Source organism: Carettochelys insculpta, chromosome 4 (assembly GCF_033958435.1).
Source record: "Carettochelys insculpta isolate YL-2023 chromosome 4, ASM3395843v1, whole genome shotgun sequence".
NCBI lineage: Eukaryota > Metazoa > Chordata > Testudines > Carettochelyidae > Carettochelys > Carettochelys insculpta.
The window spans coordinates 102,659,539-102,679,969 of NC_134140.1; the positions used below are offsets into that span (position 1 = coordinate 102,659,539).

Here is a 20,431-nt window from a genome sequence, read left to right on the forward strand (position 1 = left end):
GTGACCTAAGCCCAGTAGTATAAAGTACATTCCACAACCAAAGTGCTGATGAGTTAGTAAGTAATGGTTAATTTTGGTTTATTCACCACTTTATACCTCAGATATAAAAGCTTTTGAATTGAAAAACTTCTTTCCAGGTTTTTCCATTTACTTTTTTTTCTTGTCTTATTTGTTAGGGTTCAAATATGGCAGACATTAAAATAGAATTAGAACTCTGAAACTTGAACTTTCAAGCAGATGAGCAGGGAAAAATTATAAAAATTGCAAGTAGACAAAAGCACTTGTTGATAGTAAATTTTAGATACTTAATTTCAAATAATGTTACTGTTACTTGACAGCTCAGGATTTAACTGATACTGGTGTTAAAATTTTTTTAAAGAGACATTAAACTCTGATTAGTTTTATAGCTCAAACACTGCATTCCTGTTACAAAGGTAATTAAGCCATATATTCAACTATAATGAGGAAAATGGTATCTAGTCTATGGGTATATCTGTAGTACAGCAGCATCATACTGTAGATGCTTCCTACATTGAGGGAACAGATTACAATATGCATATAGTCTCAAAGGCAGAAGCTCTAGCCCCATCTACAGAGAGAGTTAACGTTGACCTGCCAAAGGTCTTCAGGGTGCAAAATTTTTCAGTGTTGTAATGAGGGTTTTGTTTTTTGAAGTGTAAACTTGTGCTTATTTCCTTCCCTCTTGGTAACCTCATACTACAGAAAATATAATTTGTTTCCATTCCTCAGTGGCAGTTCCTATTCAAGATGATGAACCTTATGAAAGCAGACTGTGGAAGAGAAAGACCTATGCAAGCAGTAGAACCACTCAAAATGATTCTCAAACCAGTTAAGCCACTGAGTGCTACCGCTACATGTTGATCCATTCACAGATGTACTGACTGAAGAGGCCCGGGCTCATCTTTAGCCGGTTTACTGCAGTGCTGTGTAAATTGTGCCTTAAGTTAAATTGCTCCATAAATTTGAAAATATTCCATTTTTCATGGTAGTAAAATGGATTGTTCATTTCTTGTGTATTAGTGATTAAAGAAATTGAGGAAATAAAAGTGGAACTTGTGGCTGTCTAGCCCATGCTGTAAGGGGTCTAAACAGATTCTTGTATGAGGATGTTGCTTGGTTTCAGTTGAGGTTAGTGGTTGCTTATTTAAGTGAGCACCATCCAACTGTGGACTGAATGAACCAGGAATTCAGTCTGTTGGAGCAGGGGAGTAAAATGCATAGGCTCAAGGATTCTGAATCCTATACTAGCCTCTAGCTCCATACCAAGAGCCTCAGTAGTTTGTACTTGCAGAATTATCCCAAACCTGTGCTGCTGCTCTGTAGTTTGTGTACTAGTGCACCTGTTTGTTCATGGGGAACATGTTCTTGCCTTACCCTCAGTGAAATTGTTCCAGATCCCCAATAAATATGCATTTGCCTTTTTCACCCAATGAATGTGATGCCTATGATCTATTTGCAATAATTAAGTGTTGCAGGATCACTGATGCTTTAAGAGAGCATGAGGACTGAAGAGGACTCACAGGAGGAGTGAAGGAAACAGACAAGGGGCCCTCTGTGGCTACTTCCTTCAAGTTCAAGTGAACTAGGATGGATAGAAATAACATAAGGAAGGAAAAAAATGGTAACTACAGCTCAGCTGTTAGAACTGTTTTTGACAACAAAACTTCAAAGAGTACCTACAGGCATGGTCCAGGGCACAAAACTACTAGGTTCTGTTATAGAAAACCCTCAAGTAAAATTGGCTGATGTTGGCCACTAAACCTTGTTCATCCATATATAGGAGATTAGTTAAAGTTGAGCTGAAGCATTGGATTATGCATTAGATTACATGTAAAACCATATCCACATTACATGGTGGACTGGCATTGCAGCAGTCTATCCATCAGCCATGGATTTGTTGTCTGCCGTAAACCTGATCACCAAGCTTGCTGTTGTCAATGCTGGTATCCTCCCAAGATGAGTAGCCAGTGTTGACAGGAGAGTAACCCTTGACAGTCTTATTGCACACAGACACTGCAGTGAATGTCTATTTTAACTACACTATTGGCATAGTTTAAATACACACAGGGCCAGTAAGTGAAAACAAGGCCTTGGTGTCACCAGAAGCTGTACAGCTAGATGTCAGCCAAAGCAGATGTCTTCATGCATGAAAGTTTTACATAAGTGTTTCTTGCTTGTGTACTGTAAAGATGAACAGAAAAGAACAACCTTACTTTTGAGCCCTGTCTGAAATGCAGTAGCATGCTACTGGTCATCTTTAAAAAGTGGCCAAGAACTAATTTCAGGATTTGTCTCAGGAAAAGAGAGAGCGAGCGAGCGAGAGCAGGGTTTCCCAACCTCTGGGTTGGAACCTAAATAGGTTGCAATTACATTTCAAAAGGATCACAGCTGAGCTGGGCTGGATAGGGCAGCTCCATGGGTGGCTATTAAGAAACCATTCACACTCCTGAAGTGGTTCTCAACTTAATTGGATTAACAGCTGTCAGGCCCTTAAGCCAGTCAATTACATTGAGAACCATTTCAACTGCAGGGCAGAGAACTGCATACTTGAGGAGCAACACCCAGCTCAGGTAAGGGGGGGAGCCTGAGTCTGAAGTTGGGAAGGAGAGAGGGCAGAGCTGATCAACTCTCTGGCTTCCAGCCTCTGCAGGAGATGGGGACCCCTCAACCCCAGCCAGGTTCCAGCAGTCTGTGCCCTAGCCCACTTCCCAGGTGCAGGGGTCCCTGGTACCTCCCTTAGCTCCCTCCAGCCTGTGAGTGACTCCTAGCCCTGTGCAGCCCTTGGGCTGAAGACGACTAAGGGTGTCTCCCACAAGTGACTCCTCTTGCCCTCTGCAAACCCTGAGTGACTCCCAGCTGGTGTGACTCCCATGACCCTGCCCATGAGGTTTTAAGCCAGGGGGAGCAGTTTGGGGATGAGTATCTTTCCACCACCACAGCTCTGACTATAATAACACTACATTTACTACTTTTCCCTTTTCTATGAAATACCTATTATGAATATATAAATATTAGGGGCCATAATTTTATATTCTTGCCTCAGGTGCAAAATTAGCTAGTTAGGGCTCTGCTCTCCCTCCACCCCATTTTCGAATTACTTGGATCACCCACTCTTTCTGAATTGTCAAAATGGGTCCCCCTCTGGAAACGGCTGGGAACCACTGAGAGGGAAGAATAGAGATTGCATTTAAAAGCTTGCAAGCCATCAGGCAGGCAACTAGCAGAAAAGAGAAGTTACTCACCGTAGTAATGGTGGTTCTTCGAGATGTGTCCTAGTGGGTGTTCCACATTAGGTGTTGGGCTCGCCCCGGCGCCGCAGATCGGATCTTCCGAGCAGTTTCTGCCGGACCGCACATGCGCCGGTGCGCGCCGCTCCCTTGCGCACTCCCGGCCACATGCGCGATCCGGTCCCCGCCAATTCCTTGACCAACCGCCTCGGATGCTCCTGCAGAACACTAAATGGGGATCCGAAGCAGGGAGGATGGGCAGGTGGTGGAGCACCCACGGGGACACATCTCGAAGAACCACCGTTACTATGGTGAGTAACTTCTCTTTCTTCTTCGAGTGTCCCCGTGGGTGCTCCACGTTAGGTGACTATCCAGCAGTAACCCAAAATAGGAGATGGGTAATCGGATCATGTACAGCTTGTCCCCGAGAGGACCACTGTCGAGAGACGGGTATCCTCTTGGAATACCCTGTGTAGGGCATAATGCTTGGCGAAGGTGTCATAGGATGACCATGTCGCCGCTCTGCAGATGTCTTTTAGCACAACGCCCTTGAAAAAGGCTGTTGATGCCGCCACCGCCCTAGTGGAGTGAGCCCTGGGTGTGGCCAGTAAAGGAGTCTTTTTGAGTTCGTAGCACATTTTTATGCAGGATACGATGTGCTTCGAGATTCTCTGCGAAGAGAGACCTTCTTTTGATTTGGGAGCGAGAGAGACTAGGAGTCTATCCGTTTTCCAGAAGGACTTAGTCCTGTCTATATAGAAAGCCAGCGCCCTCCTCACATCCAGGAGGTGTAGGCACGCCTCTTTGTTGGAGTTATGAGGCTTTGGATAACGAGGGTAAAACTATAGGTTCGTCAATACGAAACTCTGAAGAAACTTTGGGAACAAAGGCTGGATGCAGCTGTAAGGTTACTGCCTCCTTGGAAATTACTGTGCAGGGTGGCGTTGCCATGACTGCCGCAAGCTCGCTCACCCTGCGAGCTGACGTGATTGCAAGAAGGAAGGTCTTCTTTATCGTAAGGAGATGGAGGGAAACCGTGGCTAAGGGTTCAAACTATGGTCCCGTTAGCGCATTAAGCACCAGGTCCAAGCTCCACGGAGGTGGAAGCGGTTTCCGAGGGGGGTATAGGTTTACCAGCCCTTTGAGGAACCTGATAACCATGGGATGGGCAAACACGGTGTGCCTTTCCTCTTCATGTCTGAAAGCCGATATAGCAGCAAGGTGGACCCTTCAACGAGGATAGGGAGAGTCCGCCTCTCTTGAGGTCCAGTAAATACTCTAGTATTACAGGTATATGCGCAGCAAGGGGGGCTAATTGCTTGGTAGAACACCATGCAGTGAATCGAGTCCATTTTTGCTTATAGGGCTTCCTGGTGGAAGTCCTCCTGCTACTTTCTAGGACTTGTTGTACTCCCTCCGTACGCGTGCTCTCTAGGGAGCTGAGCCATGGATTAACCATGCTTGCAGTCGCAGGCCTCGGGGGTGTGGATGCCCTATGGACCCCTGGGCTGCGTGAGCAGATCCGGCGCCACCGGGAGGGGCATCAGTGGACAGTCCGACATGCGCAGGAGTAAGGGAAACCATTGCTGTCGATCCCAGTTTGGGACTACTAGGATCATTCGGGCTCTCTCTCTCCTGGCTTTCTGCAAGATTTTGTGGATAAACACTGTGGGAGTAAAGGCGTAGAGCAGGGGGCCCCTCCACAAGATCGCGAATGCGTCCCCCAGTGGCCCCCGTCCCAGTCCTGCCCTGGAGCCATATTGTGGGCACTTCTTCTTGTGTTGAGTGGCAAACAGGTCTACCTGGGGAAAACCCCATGCGTGAAAAATTGGTCGTAGCAGATCGGAACGGATCTGCCACTCGTGTGCAAGTGTGAAGCGCCTGCTCAGCTGGTCTGCCTTCACATTGTGAGCACCTGGTAAATACGAGGCTTTCAAGGTTATATTGTTGGCGATGCACCAGTTCCACAATCGGACTGCTTCTGCACATAAGGCACGGGACCGAGCTCCTCCTTGTCAATTTATATAAAACATGGTGGAGGTATTGTCTGTACTGATCCCGACTACTTGCCTTGTATGTGGTCTCAAAAGTGTTTGCAGGCATTGAACACTGCTCTGAGCTCCAGTATATTTATGTGCAGTGACTGTTCCATGGAGGACCACAGTCTTTGCGTCACCTTTTCGCCCATGTGTGCTCCCCACCCTATGTGGGAGGTGTCGGTAGTGAGAAAAACAGATATTTGTGGTTGGTGAAAGGGCACCCCTGTTAGCATGGTCTTGGGGTTCACCCACCATTGCAGGGATCTGCACACCTCTGTCGTGGGCGACACCACCCTGTGGACAGTGTGTGCTGCCGGTCTGTAGATGCTCGCCAGCCAGTGCTGCATGCTGCGCCTATGCAATCGGGCATTCTGTACCACAAACGTTGCTGCTGCCATGTGGCCCAGCAGCTGTAAGCACGTCAGAACCAGCACCGTAGGGCTGAAGGTGATGACTTGCATGAGGGAACCAATGGTGCGAAAGCCAGCATCTAGTAGATAAACCCTTGCTGAGATGGAATTTATACGTGCCCCTATAAACTCTATGTCCTGTGCGGGGTCTATCTTTGATTTTGCCAGATTGATGACCAGGCCCAGCGAAGAGAACGTGTCTGCTGTGACGCGTATCATGCGAAGTACCTCCTCCTTCGAGGCCCCTTTCAGTAGGCAGTCTTTTTTTTTTTTTCCCTCCAGATATGGGAATGTAAACACCCCCTGTCTGTGCAGGTAGGCTGACACTACTGCCAAGGTCTTGGTGAAGACTCTGGGGGCCGAGGAGAGGCCGAACGGCAGAACCTTGTACTGAAAATGTTCTTTGCCTACCATAACCCGGAGAAAACGCCTGTGAGCCGGGTGAATAGTTATGTGGAAATACGCGTCTTGTAAGTCGAGGGCTGCGAACCAATCTCCATCGTCCAGTGCCATAAGTATAGAGGCGACTGTGATCATCCGAAAGCGTTGCTTGCGCAAGTACCAGTTGAGGCCTCGAAGATCTAGGCTGGGCCTCCAGCCTCCTGTCTTTTTCTCTGTGAGGAAGTATCTTGAGTAGAACCCTTTCCCTCGGAGTTGCTCCGGCACTCTTTCCGCTGCCCCTATAAGCATAAGATGGCCTACCTCCTGCTTGAGTCTCACTTCGTGGGAGGCGTCCTTTAGGTGGCGTCTGGGTGGAGGTCGTGGCGGTGGGAGCAACTGAAAGGGAATCGTGTAACCCATGGCCATGATCTCCAGTACGCATTTGTCTGTGGTGATCTTTTGCCATTGGTCGTAGAATGGTCGGAGGCGATGGTGGAACAGTAGCTTCAGATGACATTGCGCGATGGTAGCGATAGTGCAGCCCTCGATCTGTGTGTTAAACTTGTGGCCTTTGGCCCTGCCCCGAGGAAGCACGGCTCTGTTGAGAACGTTGCCTGGGAGTTCTGTACTGTTGGTGTCGCCCTTGCTTGTAGCCCCTGTGGTACTGGGGACGCTGTGGTTGGTACTGCAAACAGCTTCTGCGTGTCAAAAGGGGAGATCAACGATCTTCGCCTGCATATCCCTCGGGATACCCGATGTCTGGAGCCAGGACTCCCTGCTCATGACTACTGCCGTAGCTGTTGAGCGTGCTGCCATATCCGCTACGACTAGGGCGATCTGAACTCCCGTCCTCGAGGCCGCATAGCCTTCTTGCACGATAGCCTTGAGCACCGGCTTCTTGTCCTTTGGAAGCGAGTCCATGAGGGAGGTTAAGCTAGAGTAGTTGTAGAAATTGTGGTTCGCTAGATGTGCTGCGTAATTCACCATTCTCAACAGTAGGCTGGAGGAGGAGTAGACCTTTCTGCCGAACAGCTCTAGTTTCTTGGCATCTTTGTCCGTTCCCCCTGTTTTGAACTGAGACGTTTTTGATCTCTGTTGAGATGATTCTACCACCAGAGAATTTGGTTGCGGGTGGCTGAATAGGAACTCTATGCCCTTCGCCGGCACGAAGTATTTCTTGTCCGCTCTCTTGTGGACAGGCGGAATAGTCGCAGGGGTCTGCCATATCGTGGTGGTGGACTCCAAGATTGCTTCGTCAAGCGGTATGGCTATTTTAGAGGAGGCCGGAGATCTCAGATTTTTAAGGAGCTTATGGTGCTTCTCTTGCACCTCTGCTGTCTGGATGCCTTGCATGAAGGCCACCCTTTTAAACAGCTCTTGGAACTGTTTGAGATCGTCCGGAGGATGGACGTCCCCCGGGGCCGTAGCCTCATCCGGGGAGGACAACGAGGAACCGCTAGGGTACGCCTCTCTGGACCCCTCCGCGTCCTGTTGACGGTGGTACATCCGCTCGCTAGAAGCTTGCGAGGGAAAATCCCAGGGTTCCAGAACCAACTCCCCCTGAGATATGAGTCTCTGTCCCCGTTCGCGATTGCCCTCGGGGATACGGAACCTTCTGTAGGGATCTGTCCCTGGTAGTATGCCTATGGTGTCTGTGCCCCGCATGATAGGGGCGACCATGGCAACATGGGCACTGCTCCTGGGATGGTGACCTGGACCACTCCCTTGGTGCATACCCCCTACGTCTGGGGGAGCGAGATCTTCTGGAGACCTGGGACGCTGGGGAGACCGATCTGTGATGAGTACTCAAGTGGCTCGAAGCCCAAGAAGGGCGAAGCTGGTCCAAGCCATGGGGAGGCTGGCTGTAGAAATGGAGATGGGGGCTCCGGATAGGCTAGGGGTGACCCCTGCCTTCTCGTTGGAGTCCGCAGCACGAGCAGAGGGCTCAGAGAAAGCAGCTCTGCAGCCCTGTATGGAGAGGGACTGTAGTGCCGTGTTTTCTGTGCTGCCTTTCCCCTCCCCTGTGGGGGTGGTTCCGCCCCCTGACGCGTCGGGGATCTCAGCCCCGTAGTCTGCACCGCGCTCGGCACGCTCCTCAGCGGTGCTGCGCGGACAGTCTCCCCCAGTGCCTGCAGGCCGTGTGCCTGTGCGCTCTGTGCCGCTGGTTCCCCGGGGGTCGGTGCCGCTGTTTGCAGTGCCACCGGTTCCGGCGCTTGCTTGGCCGCCGCCCTGCCCTCGGTGCGGGGCGGCTGTTTGATCATCGGAGGCTGAACCTCCGCCACCTGCGTCTCTGCGCCGCCGCCGATCAGCTGTAGCTGCGGCTGGGGGCGGTGCGCTCCACCCGTCCCGCTCGCTGTTGCTGCCGGCAGGGATCGGGTTGGAGAGATTTTCCTCCGTTTTTGCGCTGATGGGGTTAGGGACGCGGCTTTCCTTTTATGGGCCCCGGAGGTCCCTCCTGCTGCAGCTGCTCTGGCACGTCTGGCTGGAGGGCCTTGTCGAACAGCAGCATTTTCAGCCGCATTTCCCTGTCCTTCCTTGCTCTGGCTGTTAACTTGGCACAGAAGGAACATTTCTGAGTGACATGGGATTCCCCCAAGCACCTTATGCACTGACTGTGCCCATCAGACGCTGGCATCGCGGCATGACTCACACTTCTTGAATCCTGAAGAGGACATTGTGGTGAGTCTTTGAGTTGTTAATAGGGTACTTAGCACCTTCTCTGTGCTTGTTCCCCTCTCAGATAAAGCCTGCCGTGGCAGGAGGACTAATGGCCCTAGGCTCCTGGCCTCCGGTGCTCCGCTTGTTACTAGGATTGGAAGCTTTGAATTCCTTTCCTTTCTTTGTTTTTTTTTTGAAAACAACAGCCGACTAACTTAATCTAAGACTGAAGAAACTTTAACACAATTAAAAACATTAAATACGCTAACTCTGGCCGTAGCCTGAGCGGATTCTGTCTGCAGCCGATGGCGGTTAAAGAGGAACTGGCGGGGACCGGATCTCGCACGTGGCCGGGAGCGCGCAAGGGAGCGGCGCGCACCGGCGCATGCGCGGTCCGGCAGAAACTGCTTGGAAGATCCAACCTGTGGCACCGGGGCGAGCCCGACACCTAACGTGGAGCACCCACGGGGACACTCGAAGAAGCAAATTTCACACCTCTTGCTCATACAACACTGACTGTTCAGTTGTCATTAGCTTCAATAGAGAGATCTAGAAACTTCAGAGTCTATGCTCTATATTAAATAAGTGAGGAGTTTTTTTTTAAAATAAGGTTTTCCCATTTATTTCAGTGAATGTGAGCACCACTGTTCAAGTTAGACTGCTCAAACTACTCAAGCACCATCAATCATACTCATCCCTCATCAAATGAGTACTTTAGTTATGAGTACTCGCTTAAATGGGGGACATATTTATCTACCGTAGTTCACTCTACAAGTGAGCTCCACCCTGCTAATACAAGCCTTACCCTCCTCCCTGTGGCTCCAACCCCCTTGTCTAACGCCCCTTCCCCCCGCCAGCCCCAACCCACTGCAGACAGACACCCTGCTGGCCCTGCAGCGTGACCACCTCCCCCACCCCCAAATGCAGCAGCCTGACACCCCTGCCAGCTCCACAGACAGACCCCACTGCCACTTGACCCTCCCCCCCCAGCAGCCCTAAACTGCAGCAGCCAGACCCCTTTCTGGCCCCACAGCCTGGAACATCCCCCCTACCCCCCTGCAGGCCCCACTACCTGTAACCCCCACAGCCAAACATCCCACCCTGCCGCTGGCCAGACCCCCCTCCGCCACCTATAACCCCTGCAGCCTGACCCCCTGTGGCCCCACAGTCTGATCCCACCCCTCCACTGGCCCCAAAACGTGGCAGCTTCAACCCCCCCACCACCAGATTTTAACCCTCCCTCCTACTCACAGCCCCAAACTACCCTCAACCTTTAATCCTCCCCAACCCAAGGTTCACTCACCTTTCAAAAGCAGCACCACCCACTGCCCTTCCTTCCCCAAATTAGGAGCCAAAGGAACCAATCAGAATTCTACATATAATTTAACAGGAATTTAGTGTCCCTCTTACGAGTTTCTGCCTACAAGCAGAAAGTTGGGAACCAATTGTACTTGTATAGCGAGGGAGGAGTGTATTGTGTCATCCAAGAACAAATCTGATTTGGAAATAGTTGATTGGTGAAACAAAATGCATGTATACTGTTTTAAACTATGTTTGTAAAATAGAGAACAGAAGTAGCAGTCAGAAAATTAGTTTATCTAATGATCTGAACAAGCAGAAAATATGCAACTTTGCATGAAAATAAAATTCTAAAGACTGAAAAATATTAATTACAATACCTGTTAAATGCATTTAAACATTACAAAATGTCTGTTATACAAATCTATAACCAGAAGAGGACATTTGTAAAAAAATAAATAGGCACTCTAGCTAAATCAATGGCAGGTTACACATTAAATATTAAACATCGGGTCTGTGGAGCAAATATAAAAACTGAGTGTGTCAGTTAATTATATATATAGTGCACATACAACTTATCTGGTAAACAAGTCATATACAAAAGGTTTTGCCTGGAAAGACTGCATCGAGCAAAGCAAGGAAACGCCAAAGTTATCTGAAGGATTTCAGTGAAGATGGTTGCATTTGAGGACTCCCCTGGAAGAACGTAAGTAGCCATTCTTGAATACACCTACCAATTTCACTCAGCTTTCTGGAAACTGAATTCACTTTTTTGTTAATAATCAGCCTTTACATTGTTCCTTTGCAAAGAAATATGAACAACATTTACAGTTTATATTTACATAGTATCAACATTCAATTGTGCTGCTCCTACATTAAAATACTGCAATTTCAAATACAAGATTTCTCGAAAAGCTTCACAAGTTCTAGTACTATGAAGTTTTTAAAAGATGCCTTTTTAATTAAGTAGCTGTGTGTATTAAATCCTATCTGGTACAGATTAAGATTAAATTAAAAAACAAAACAAAGATTAACATGGGGAATCTTCCATGCTTCCAAACATTCAAATATTTTTAAATCAAGTTCCTTCTCCCTATCTAATTTATCCTCTATATAGAATGTAAAGATTTTCAGCAAGTATAATTTCATTGAATTCATCTCCATACACATTGAATGTATTTGCTTTAGATGCAACAGTACCACTTCCAGAGGTTATTCTTTTAAATGCTACTGACTGGAAAGGGGATGGTTTGACATATTTGGTCTGCTGTCAGTCATGTTTATTTTAAATTACAAATCTTAGGTTGAATTCATATTAAGACAGTGGCAAAGTAACCACAGCTTCTGGTTTTTCCCTGGATAATTAATACACATGATTTTTGCAATTTGGCTGGAGCACTAATTTGCATAATGTACATAACACATTTGCAATTGTTTAACCACAGGGCAAGCACAACATATATAACATTAAGCCCTGAACTAAAAGGCATTTACACTTATCTGTAACTAGTACCTCCCAATTTAAAAAAATCTAAGCATTTTGCTTTAAAATTTAAGAAAGCTGTGAGTTTCAACTACTCATTTCACACACTCCTGATTTGGTAGTTTTATATTATTACAAGTTACATAATTTCAATAAGAATCAATGGTACAAAGCATTTAGATACCACTGAAGCTGAATTCTGAGCTTCTCTAAGGGGTACAGGTTCAATTAAAAGACTGTCCAACGGAGATGTAGATTTACACATTTGCTAAACACTGTCTAGCTGTGTTTGAGTGCGAGACTGCTAGCGGGGAACAAAAAGTTCTGTAACAGTATATCAGAGTAACTGATCCTGTAAGTTTGATCAGATTTGTGAGTGGCACAGTGATGTATTTTGAAGAAGGACGTGAAAAGAGCGACAGTTGGACATAGCGTGGTTGATTTTTGCAGCACTAGGCAAACTCAATCTGATGTGAAGAATAAGGTCTTGTATAAAGGTAGTGTTTCTTAATCTGTTACAGTTACATATGACAACTTCATATCCTATTACAGCACATTGCAGAGGACTTAATTTGTAACTTCACACCTAAATTAAATTGCAGTAATAAGTTGAAGTATCACAGCTTTCTTTGCGGAACACTGACTACAATTTAAGTTTGTTCCTTAACAGTTGGATTTTAAAAATGCACAATAATGGAACTGGATTTTGAGAGTGAATTAAAAATCTCAAATCACTTGTTCTGTTTGACGTTCACGTAGACCTCAAGTAATGTGTGAAGTTGTTCATTAAGGCATCTTGAGTACTAAAATTGGAAATTCTCAGGGGAAGCTTGCATTAAAAGACACTTACAGGATAAAGGAAATTAAGTTAGACTGTCGTGGAAGTCAGATGAAGAAATAGGTAACACCTACTGTTATTCACTAGGAAAAATGGTTCCATAAAGTAGTTACCATTCTGACTAATGTACTATATTATGTATTGGACTGTACTCATGAATATCGTTCCAGCTGGTTTAAAAGGATTACAGGTTAATTTATATCTTCTCTGTCTGTGGGCACTAAGCGTATTAAGTTCTCCACTAAAACGAACAAATTGTATTTTTCATACACTGATTATTCTAGTTATTAATTAAAAGCACACACTTTTAAAAAGGACCATTTGTAACAGACTTGGTGAATAAGCTTGTATTATCACAGAGGTAACATCATTAAGGCAAGAAAAATGAGAAATTTGTGAATATAGGGCCAAAATCTTAGCACCTTTCCCCTGCTCACCCAGATTTGCAAAATTAATCAGCCATTCTTAAAAGCACGGCCAGCAAGATGCCAAAGTATGCAGTGTTGCAGCTATGTCAGTCCTAGGATCTTAGAAAATAAATGGGTGAGGTAACATCTTCTATTGGTTCAACTTCTGTTGGTAAGAAACAAATTTTGAGTTTTGCATACCTCTCACCACACTGAGAAGGTCTATGCCTCCTACCCATAAGTAGACTCTGAAATGCAGAAGAAAACCAATTTAACAATCTACCTATTGCAATGTATGCCTTCTGTGCTAGGTTTGTATCTGTGTTCAGATGTGGGATAACTAGAATCAAGAATGCCATGGCATTCAGTGCCCAGTTCAGTTCCAGCTGGTGGTGGATGCTTATCTTTATGGAAGCCACCACTGTCTGCAAAATACAGTTTGGGTCGCTGGTGGTATTTCATCCTGTACGTATCTGTCATGCAGCTATCCACTGAAAAATAGGTTGTTAGAGATACGCTATCATTTGCATCAGGAGAGCTAGCACTTGGTCCTGTGTGCTGAGATCCTTTATTAAATATACTGCCAGATACAGTGCGGAAGTCATTAGCTGATGAGCTAGGCGCTGAATCCAGTTTGTGAACTGTGTGCTCATTCCCTTGAAATGTTTCTTTAAACCTTTCTTCATTTGTAAATGTACCTTCTGATGCAGATTTTGAAGCAGTAGATGTAGTTTGCCTTTCAAAACGTGAAAGATTCCTCTGCAACACTTCTGACAATTTTACAGCAGCTGTGGATTCATTTTTTGATCCTAGGAATACATTCAGCGTATACTTCTTTGGTGGTAAAGGAGGTGGAAGATTTTGGTAAATTACTTCTGGAATCTGAAGATTATTAGTCCTACCAGATGAGGACAGATCAATGTGGGACTGTTCTGGCAGATTCTGTTGGACTGAAGTTGTGAGCCCTGACTTTGATCCAAGAGTTCTTGTATGAGAAGGCTGCAGATGAGATGAGAGAAATTCATTGTTGTTCACTCTCTTGCCACACACAAATAAGTGTTCAGCAGTGTAAGCATGGACTGAGTGGTCAGCACTGTTCACTGGTATACTAATCTTCTCAAATTTATCAGGAGTAAGCCACTCTGAGCTCTGTTCATTTAAGTTGCTCATCTTTGTTTCTCTCTTAACATGGTCCTTAAAATTGGGCTGTAGAGTTGATGAAGGGAACATTTTTCTTTCTGGTAGCTCTGCTCTGAAATATAAACAAACAAACTTTCACAGGTATTTGTGGACCAGTCACAAGAGATTCCGTCTCACAACCATTTAGATTTTTTTAAGCATGCAACACACCCTTACATCCAAAGTACTATGAATTTTTTTTTCTTTTTTTAAGAGTGATATTGGAGTGATATTTAGAGTGATATTAGAGACACTGTTTAAATATCTTTTACCCTTGATATGACTGGGGGATTTAGAGAATTATTCAACAAATACTCATTTTGCTCACAGGTCTATCAAATTACTGCAGATTTTCTTCCAGAAGAAATTTGAAGGCAAGAGAAATCTTACTAAAGATGGAGTTAAGACCAAGAAAAGAATCCAGACCTATCACATCAACATCTAAGCAAGTCAAGAATATCAAAATATCTGAAAAAACGTCCAGTACTTTTGGGTGCCCAATTTAACACTCCATGTCCCAATGTTTCGTGAAGGTAGGCACCTGCAGCTCCCAAAGACTTAAGATGGAGCTGGGGGTACATATTACTGCAGAAAGACAGATCTAGGTGTTTAGGAAATTGCTACCTGGTTTTTTTAATTACAGTTTGACAAATTGTTATTTGTTGTATGGATGCACAAATTAGATCACTTTAAATTCCTGACCTACTTAAACTTGTTAAACAAGATTAAGGGACAGATTATTAAATGCTAATTTGGTGCTTATATGAAATTTTCAGGCACCTACACCCTCTTAAAAATCTGACAAATTTAGTTGTGTCTGACCCTTTAGAACAATCAGGTTTTCACGTCTTTTCATAAAGTAAATTTATCAGCCAAGTAATTCCGATACACTAAGTACAAAATTGAATGGCTGAAGGCTAGATTTAAAAAGCATGTGGACGTATATATATAATCTCCTGGTTAACAAATGGAGTTCCACATAGACATTGCATTTGAAATAGAAAATATTCACAGTAAAGAAAGAAAACAGTTAAATTACCTCTTCAGTGGAGGACTGTGCATCTGCAATTGTGATTCTGAAGGAAAATTAGTATGTGGTCTGTAAACAGCTTCCATATTCATTTCATCTTTCCAGACATCTGGAAAAGATACCCCAGATTTACTAAAATGATTCCTCTTCCTTAATTTAAATAACTTGTAATGAACCCTGAACAAAACAAACCTCCATTAAACAGAATATTATTCATTATTTTCAAAATTACAATGGAAAGAATACAGGTCAGCAAAACTACTTCCACTAAAAACCCTCTCCATCTTTATTCATCAGCAGTTCAATCTGTTACTTATTAAAACACCTTTAAGAAAGGCCTGCTAAAATATCTACATACCGAATAATTTAATTACTAAATATACCTCTGGCTTCTCTGATCATCATCACATGCTTAAATACCTAGTAAGTAATGGACACAGTGCATTTCTAAGATCTCTAAATGTTGTGGGAACTTATTCCAAGCCCCCCATAGGGTTAAGGTCAAGGTCGTTCGGCAAGTCACATCTACTGGAACCATGCATTTGCCCTAGATGTCCAAGGCATAAAGAGCAGAACAGGCCCAGTTGTTGTCAGTTCCTTTGCCAATGCAGAATCACAGAAAGGTGACCACCACAGTAGCAGAGAAGGAATGAGAGCTGAAGAGTTTACATGGACAACGTAACTTGAAGAATCACAGCTATCTTAGACAAGCAACCATTCTTTCAAGCAATTGTTCACATCAGTTCAGCTCTTAGTGATTACCAAGCAGGTGCTTGTGTGCTTGGAGTTGGATACTAGAGTTCCTACTTAACTGCAGAACAGCCTTACCAAAATGGGCATTCCTTCTGGAAGCCTCCACCAACAGGCAGTATAAGGTATATGCCAAACTCCACATACCTGCATACCAGATTGTAGGGAAAGGGACATTCTTCAAAGAGACAGCAGAGGATGCATTAAGTCCAGTAGAATGAGGTCTAATGGAACAAGGTGAATATAGCCTTGCTGTCTCACAACCTATCCTTACACATCAGGAGGCCCACTTACATAAGCTCTGTAAGGGTGAGAGTTACCCCTTAACTATCATTAAAGGCCATGAGTAGATTGGGCATATTCTTGAATGATTTTTGTCCTGTTGATATAAGATAGTTCCCCTCGCTATATTCATTGTGCATGAAGTTTAGCTTCCCCAGGGTTGAATAAGGTTCGGGCCAGAAAACCAGGAAGCAAATAAACTGGATCAGATAGAACTCAAACCACCAAGTGGAAACTTCAGGTGATGCTTAAGAGAGACCCTGAATATGAAACACTGTATAAAGGGAATCTGATATAAAAACATGTATTTCCTCTAGCCTTCTAGTCAATGTACCAGTCACTAAAAAAAGGCAACTGTAATGTTGGATAACTCTCCCTTTAATATGTGCAGTGCATTTTTGAATATGATCCTGGATCTGTGTTTTGATTGTGTTGCTAATAGTCTTGATTTTGAAAAGGAAAAAGGAAACTTGCAACATTCCTGCTGTGAAGGACAGCACACATTTTAAGAAAGAGAACTGACATTAAATGTAAAGTAAAATTGGCATAATTAAAGTGGGTTTGAGAGTGAAAGTCAGGAAGATAGTACAAACATACACATTTATAGCATGAAGAAACAGAATATGTAAAAAGTTTGAGAATGTCCTGCAGTAAACGTGTATGGCATTACAAATCATTTTGTGTGCACTGGTCTTGAAACAGGGGGAAAAAAGTGTGGTTTGACCTTATTTATTAAAGACCGTCTCATATTCACATGCATTGCTGCTCTTGAGTTACTGAGTTTTTACCGAATTAAAAAAAAAAAAAAAGGCTCTTCTTGCCCGTTTGGTTGCCAATCCCTGACCTAGTTAGTACAAAACTGATGAAACTGGGGATGTCGAGTGAAAGCTGGTGCTGAGATGCTCAAATGGAAACTTCATTCCATTTTGCTCATAAGTCAGTCTGATTGAAGGTTTCCTCTTCTGGAGCAGAATATTCTGAATTTAAGATGACAGCTTTTTGTGGTGGCATCATCCAGTTAAGTCTCCTGGCTGACAGATGTAATGAAGCTTTGTACAGTTACAGGATTAAGCACTGTTTTGCAGAACAACAGGGGGCACATCGGACTGACTGTGGGATAGGCAGAAGGTGGAATGGACTATACTGAAAGGCTTCTCTGTTGAGAATAGAGCAGTGGTTCCTAAACTTTTCGGCATCACACCCTGCCTTGTGATTTTTGAGAAACTCTCATGCCCCGCCCCTTCTGTACCATCATCCAACCCACCTTGTAACAAAAAATTAAATCATGTTTAAAATAAAAAACATGATATAAAAATGTTATTTGAAATTAAAAATAAGCACAAATATAGTTTTTCTTGGCCCCTTGTGGGTGCCTGGTGCAGGCCCAGCTGGCCAGCCACCAGAGCTGCCTGTGCCAGCTATCCACCAATCTAAGCCCTGTGCTGCCAGAGCCACCTGTCCAGCTGACCGAGCACTGCACTGCCGGGGCCAGCCACCCAAGCCCCTCCCCCTCCAAAGCCAAATGCCCCCAGACCCCACTCACGCCATCCCCCTCCCCCAAGCTAGGCACTCCTAGCCCCCATCTAACCCCATCCTTCTCTTCCTTCCACTCCCCCCACAACCCACACACCACTCCCCTTTGCAGGAGGCAGCTAGCTCCATGTGGGTCTTTCCCGACTCCCTGCTTTTTATAGCAGCTGCTATAAAATGGCAGAGGCTGAAAGCCGGAAGCAAAGGCCGGCTTTTTCTCGGGTAGGAGAAAAGACTGGGGGGGGGGGGGGGAGGCTGGGTCGCCTCACACCCCCCTGGAATTTCTTCATGCCCCCAGTTTGGGAAACCATGGAATAGAAGAACTGTAACTCTATGCTAGGACTATCAAATGCTCTGCTTCATGTCTTGCTGCAGGGTGCACCTCACTGGTGTTCCACCTGTATGCCCCTGTACTTCTCCCTCACATACGTCTTTCACACTGGGGCACGTGAGCCCTGCCCTTAGCTACTTCCTCTCCCTCCCAGCTTTTCTGGAGCACCATGAATCTCCTGATTTCTGAAAATAAGAGACGGTTGCCAACAGGAGGTCAAAATGTCAAAAATGGCCTCTGGTATTTCTTCCAGGCTTTTGAGGCTACCATCAAATTTGTTGCCTGGTGAAAGCCGCAGACTGAAAAGCAAATGAGGAAACAGAAGAATTGCCTGTGATGGAATTGCTCTTCTTCAGCTAATCTGATCTCCTCTTTTGTTTGACAGCACTCCTCTGGCCTAGTATCGCTATCTGAAAGATGGCTACTGGCATTTGCACTTTATTCTTTGGAACCATGTTCCTAGTCCAAGAAGAGGCGGGGGAGGTTGCTTTATGGTAACCTCATACTCGAAGCCATTCTGCCATAAACATCTTAATGAATTCAAAACAAAATTTCTACTTTTTTTCTATTGAACAACATTAAGATTTCTCCTATGATGTATTTTCAAATCAATACATTGAAAAGTCTAGATCCAAAATTAGAATATGGACATGGAAGAAGTTTAACTTTTAAAATAAAAAACAAACTAACATACGTGTTAGCCTAAAAGTTGTTACTAGCCACAGAAAGGTAGCCATGTTCTGTATCTTCACAAAACAAAGTTGTTACTTGGTTTACTGTGATTTCAGTTAAGCTTTTAACATGCAAAATCCGAATTCATCTTTCATATAAGTTCTTATTTATATAGTTACTTTTTCCACATAATTACTCCTTACACCCCATAAAATAACCAGTAAGAACTACTGTTCCAAGGTAAACTATTCAGTAAATTAGTTTACTAAGTTTTGTTCCAGGAGCTGTGAACTCCCTCTGTGAAACAGTTATTTAAATTAAACACAAGGAGGCAGCAGAGTTTTGTAAGCAATTACTACAGTGTCACCAAGGAGGCGTTCAATCACAGTCGTTCACAGACACTGGGAGGTTTGTGCCTTTGGAATTCCAGCTAATTTAAAAATAGATGTGTTATTTTTCTCTTCTGCTGACATGGAGATCCATGCATGGTTAAAACCAGAGAGAGAGTCTAGTGGGAATTTTGGCTCCAACTTCTTTGCAAACCTAAATATGGCAGATGTTAGCACACTGCAAAGCAGAAGCCTCAACACCATTAGAAAAAAAACTGAACAGTACATTCAAGATAATTTTGACTCTCTCACATACAAGCTGGTCAGATTTTTGGGATTTTCCATCTCACTTAAGATGCATCTGAACAGACAGCTTTGTTTAAAAGGCAATAGCCATTCTTCTACCCCTGAGTAATCTAACTCCACCCACCCACAGAAGCTGAAGATTTTATTTCCACGTGCTTTAGAAAATATTTTCTACAGTATTGCCAACATATTACAAATATACAAAAGTCCAACTTCAGTACACAGAAGGAACTTCAGTTTTGCAAGTGAGGATTCTTATAAACATACATTAGCCTTGTATGTCTGGCAGGTTAGATATGATTACACATTTTTAGAGTAAGTGCAGAACTACTAATGAGAAGCCAAAGTATAATGATTGTAGTATTTTGTTTGATAAATGTTAAAGGTGCTTTTTGGGGGCAGAGGGGATGTGGTTATGTTTGAGAATTAAATTTGGGAATGAACCTTGGAAAAACTAGACTACTATATTGCTGTCATGGATGTTTTAATAATAGAAATGAAATGAAGGACCTTCGTAACTCACAGACAACCACTCGTTATATACCTTCCCATCATTAGAACATGCACATCACACTTACATACTTTTAAAAAAATTACTTTTTATAAAAGACCTGATAAGGCTTCATTCCATTGTCAGAATTAGTTTAATTTTGTGTCACATGCACAACTATCAGAAAGTTTCACCCTAGCTGCTACCTGCGAGGTCGGCTGTAGAGCTCTATATATGACCTAGCCAACCCAATCACCCTTCAGTTCCTTCTTGCCAGATTCTCTAATAGTGGGGAAGAAGTGTGTGTTTTAAATAACTATCAACACCACATTTTAAAGAACAGAAGGGTCAGTAAGCTTTTTTCTTTGAGTGCTTGCTCGTATCTATTCAAATTAGGTGATTCACAAACCGAAACTAGGAGGAAGGGTCAGAGTCAACACGTGGCTGACTCAAGGACAGCAGCCCTATAGGCTGAGTCCCATCTAGACTGCTGCACAACAGCATTGTTAGATATAACAGTGTGTACAGAGGACTTGTCACAGCTTGATAGATCTTCTGCAGAAGCCCATGAGCCAGGAAGACAGTTGAAGAGGCCTGAGCTCACATAGAGTGCACCATAACAAGTGGAAGGATAACCTTAGCCAGGTCATAATACATTCGTATATAAGACATGATCCAGGAAGGGATGTGCTGTGACAAAATCGGAAGCCCTTTTCTTTGACCAGCAACAGGTCTTGCAGAAGGGCTTGGGTCATTTGATGCAGAAGGC

General features: G+C 44.4%; 1 protein-coding gene across 2 annotated transcripts in view; it reads right to left on the minus strand.

Annotated features, from left to right (window-relative positions):
* Positions 1-10,084: 10,084 nt before the first annotated feature.
* USP53 (ubiquitin specific peptidase 53) overlaps positions 10,085-20,431 on the minus strand; it is a 60,288-nt gene continuing 49,941 nt past the window's right edge. For both annotated transcript variants that reach the window (XM_074993394.1, XM_074993393.1), the window contains 2 exons: positions 14,982-15,081; positions 10,085-14,015 (listed from right to left, as the gene is read on the minus strand). In XM_074993394.1, coding sequence (XP_074849495.1) covers positions 13,043-14,015; positions 14,982-15,081 — 1,073 coding nt within the window. In that variant the 3' untranslated portion in view covers positions 10,085-13,042. The remainder of the gene's footprint in view (positions 14,016-14,981; positions 15,082-20,431) is intronic.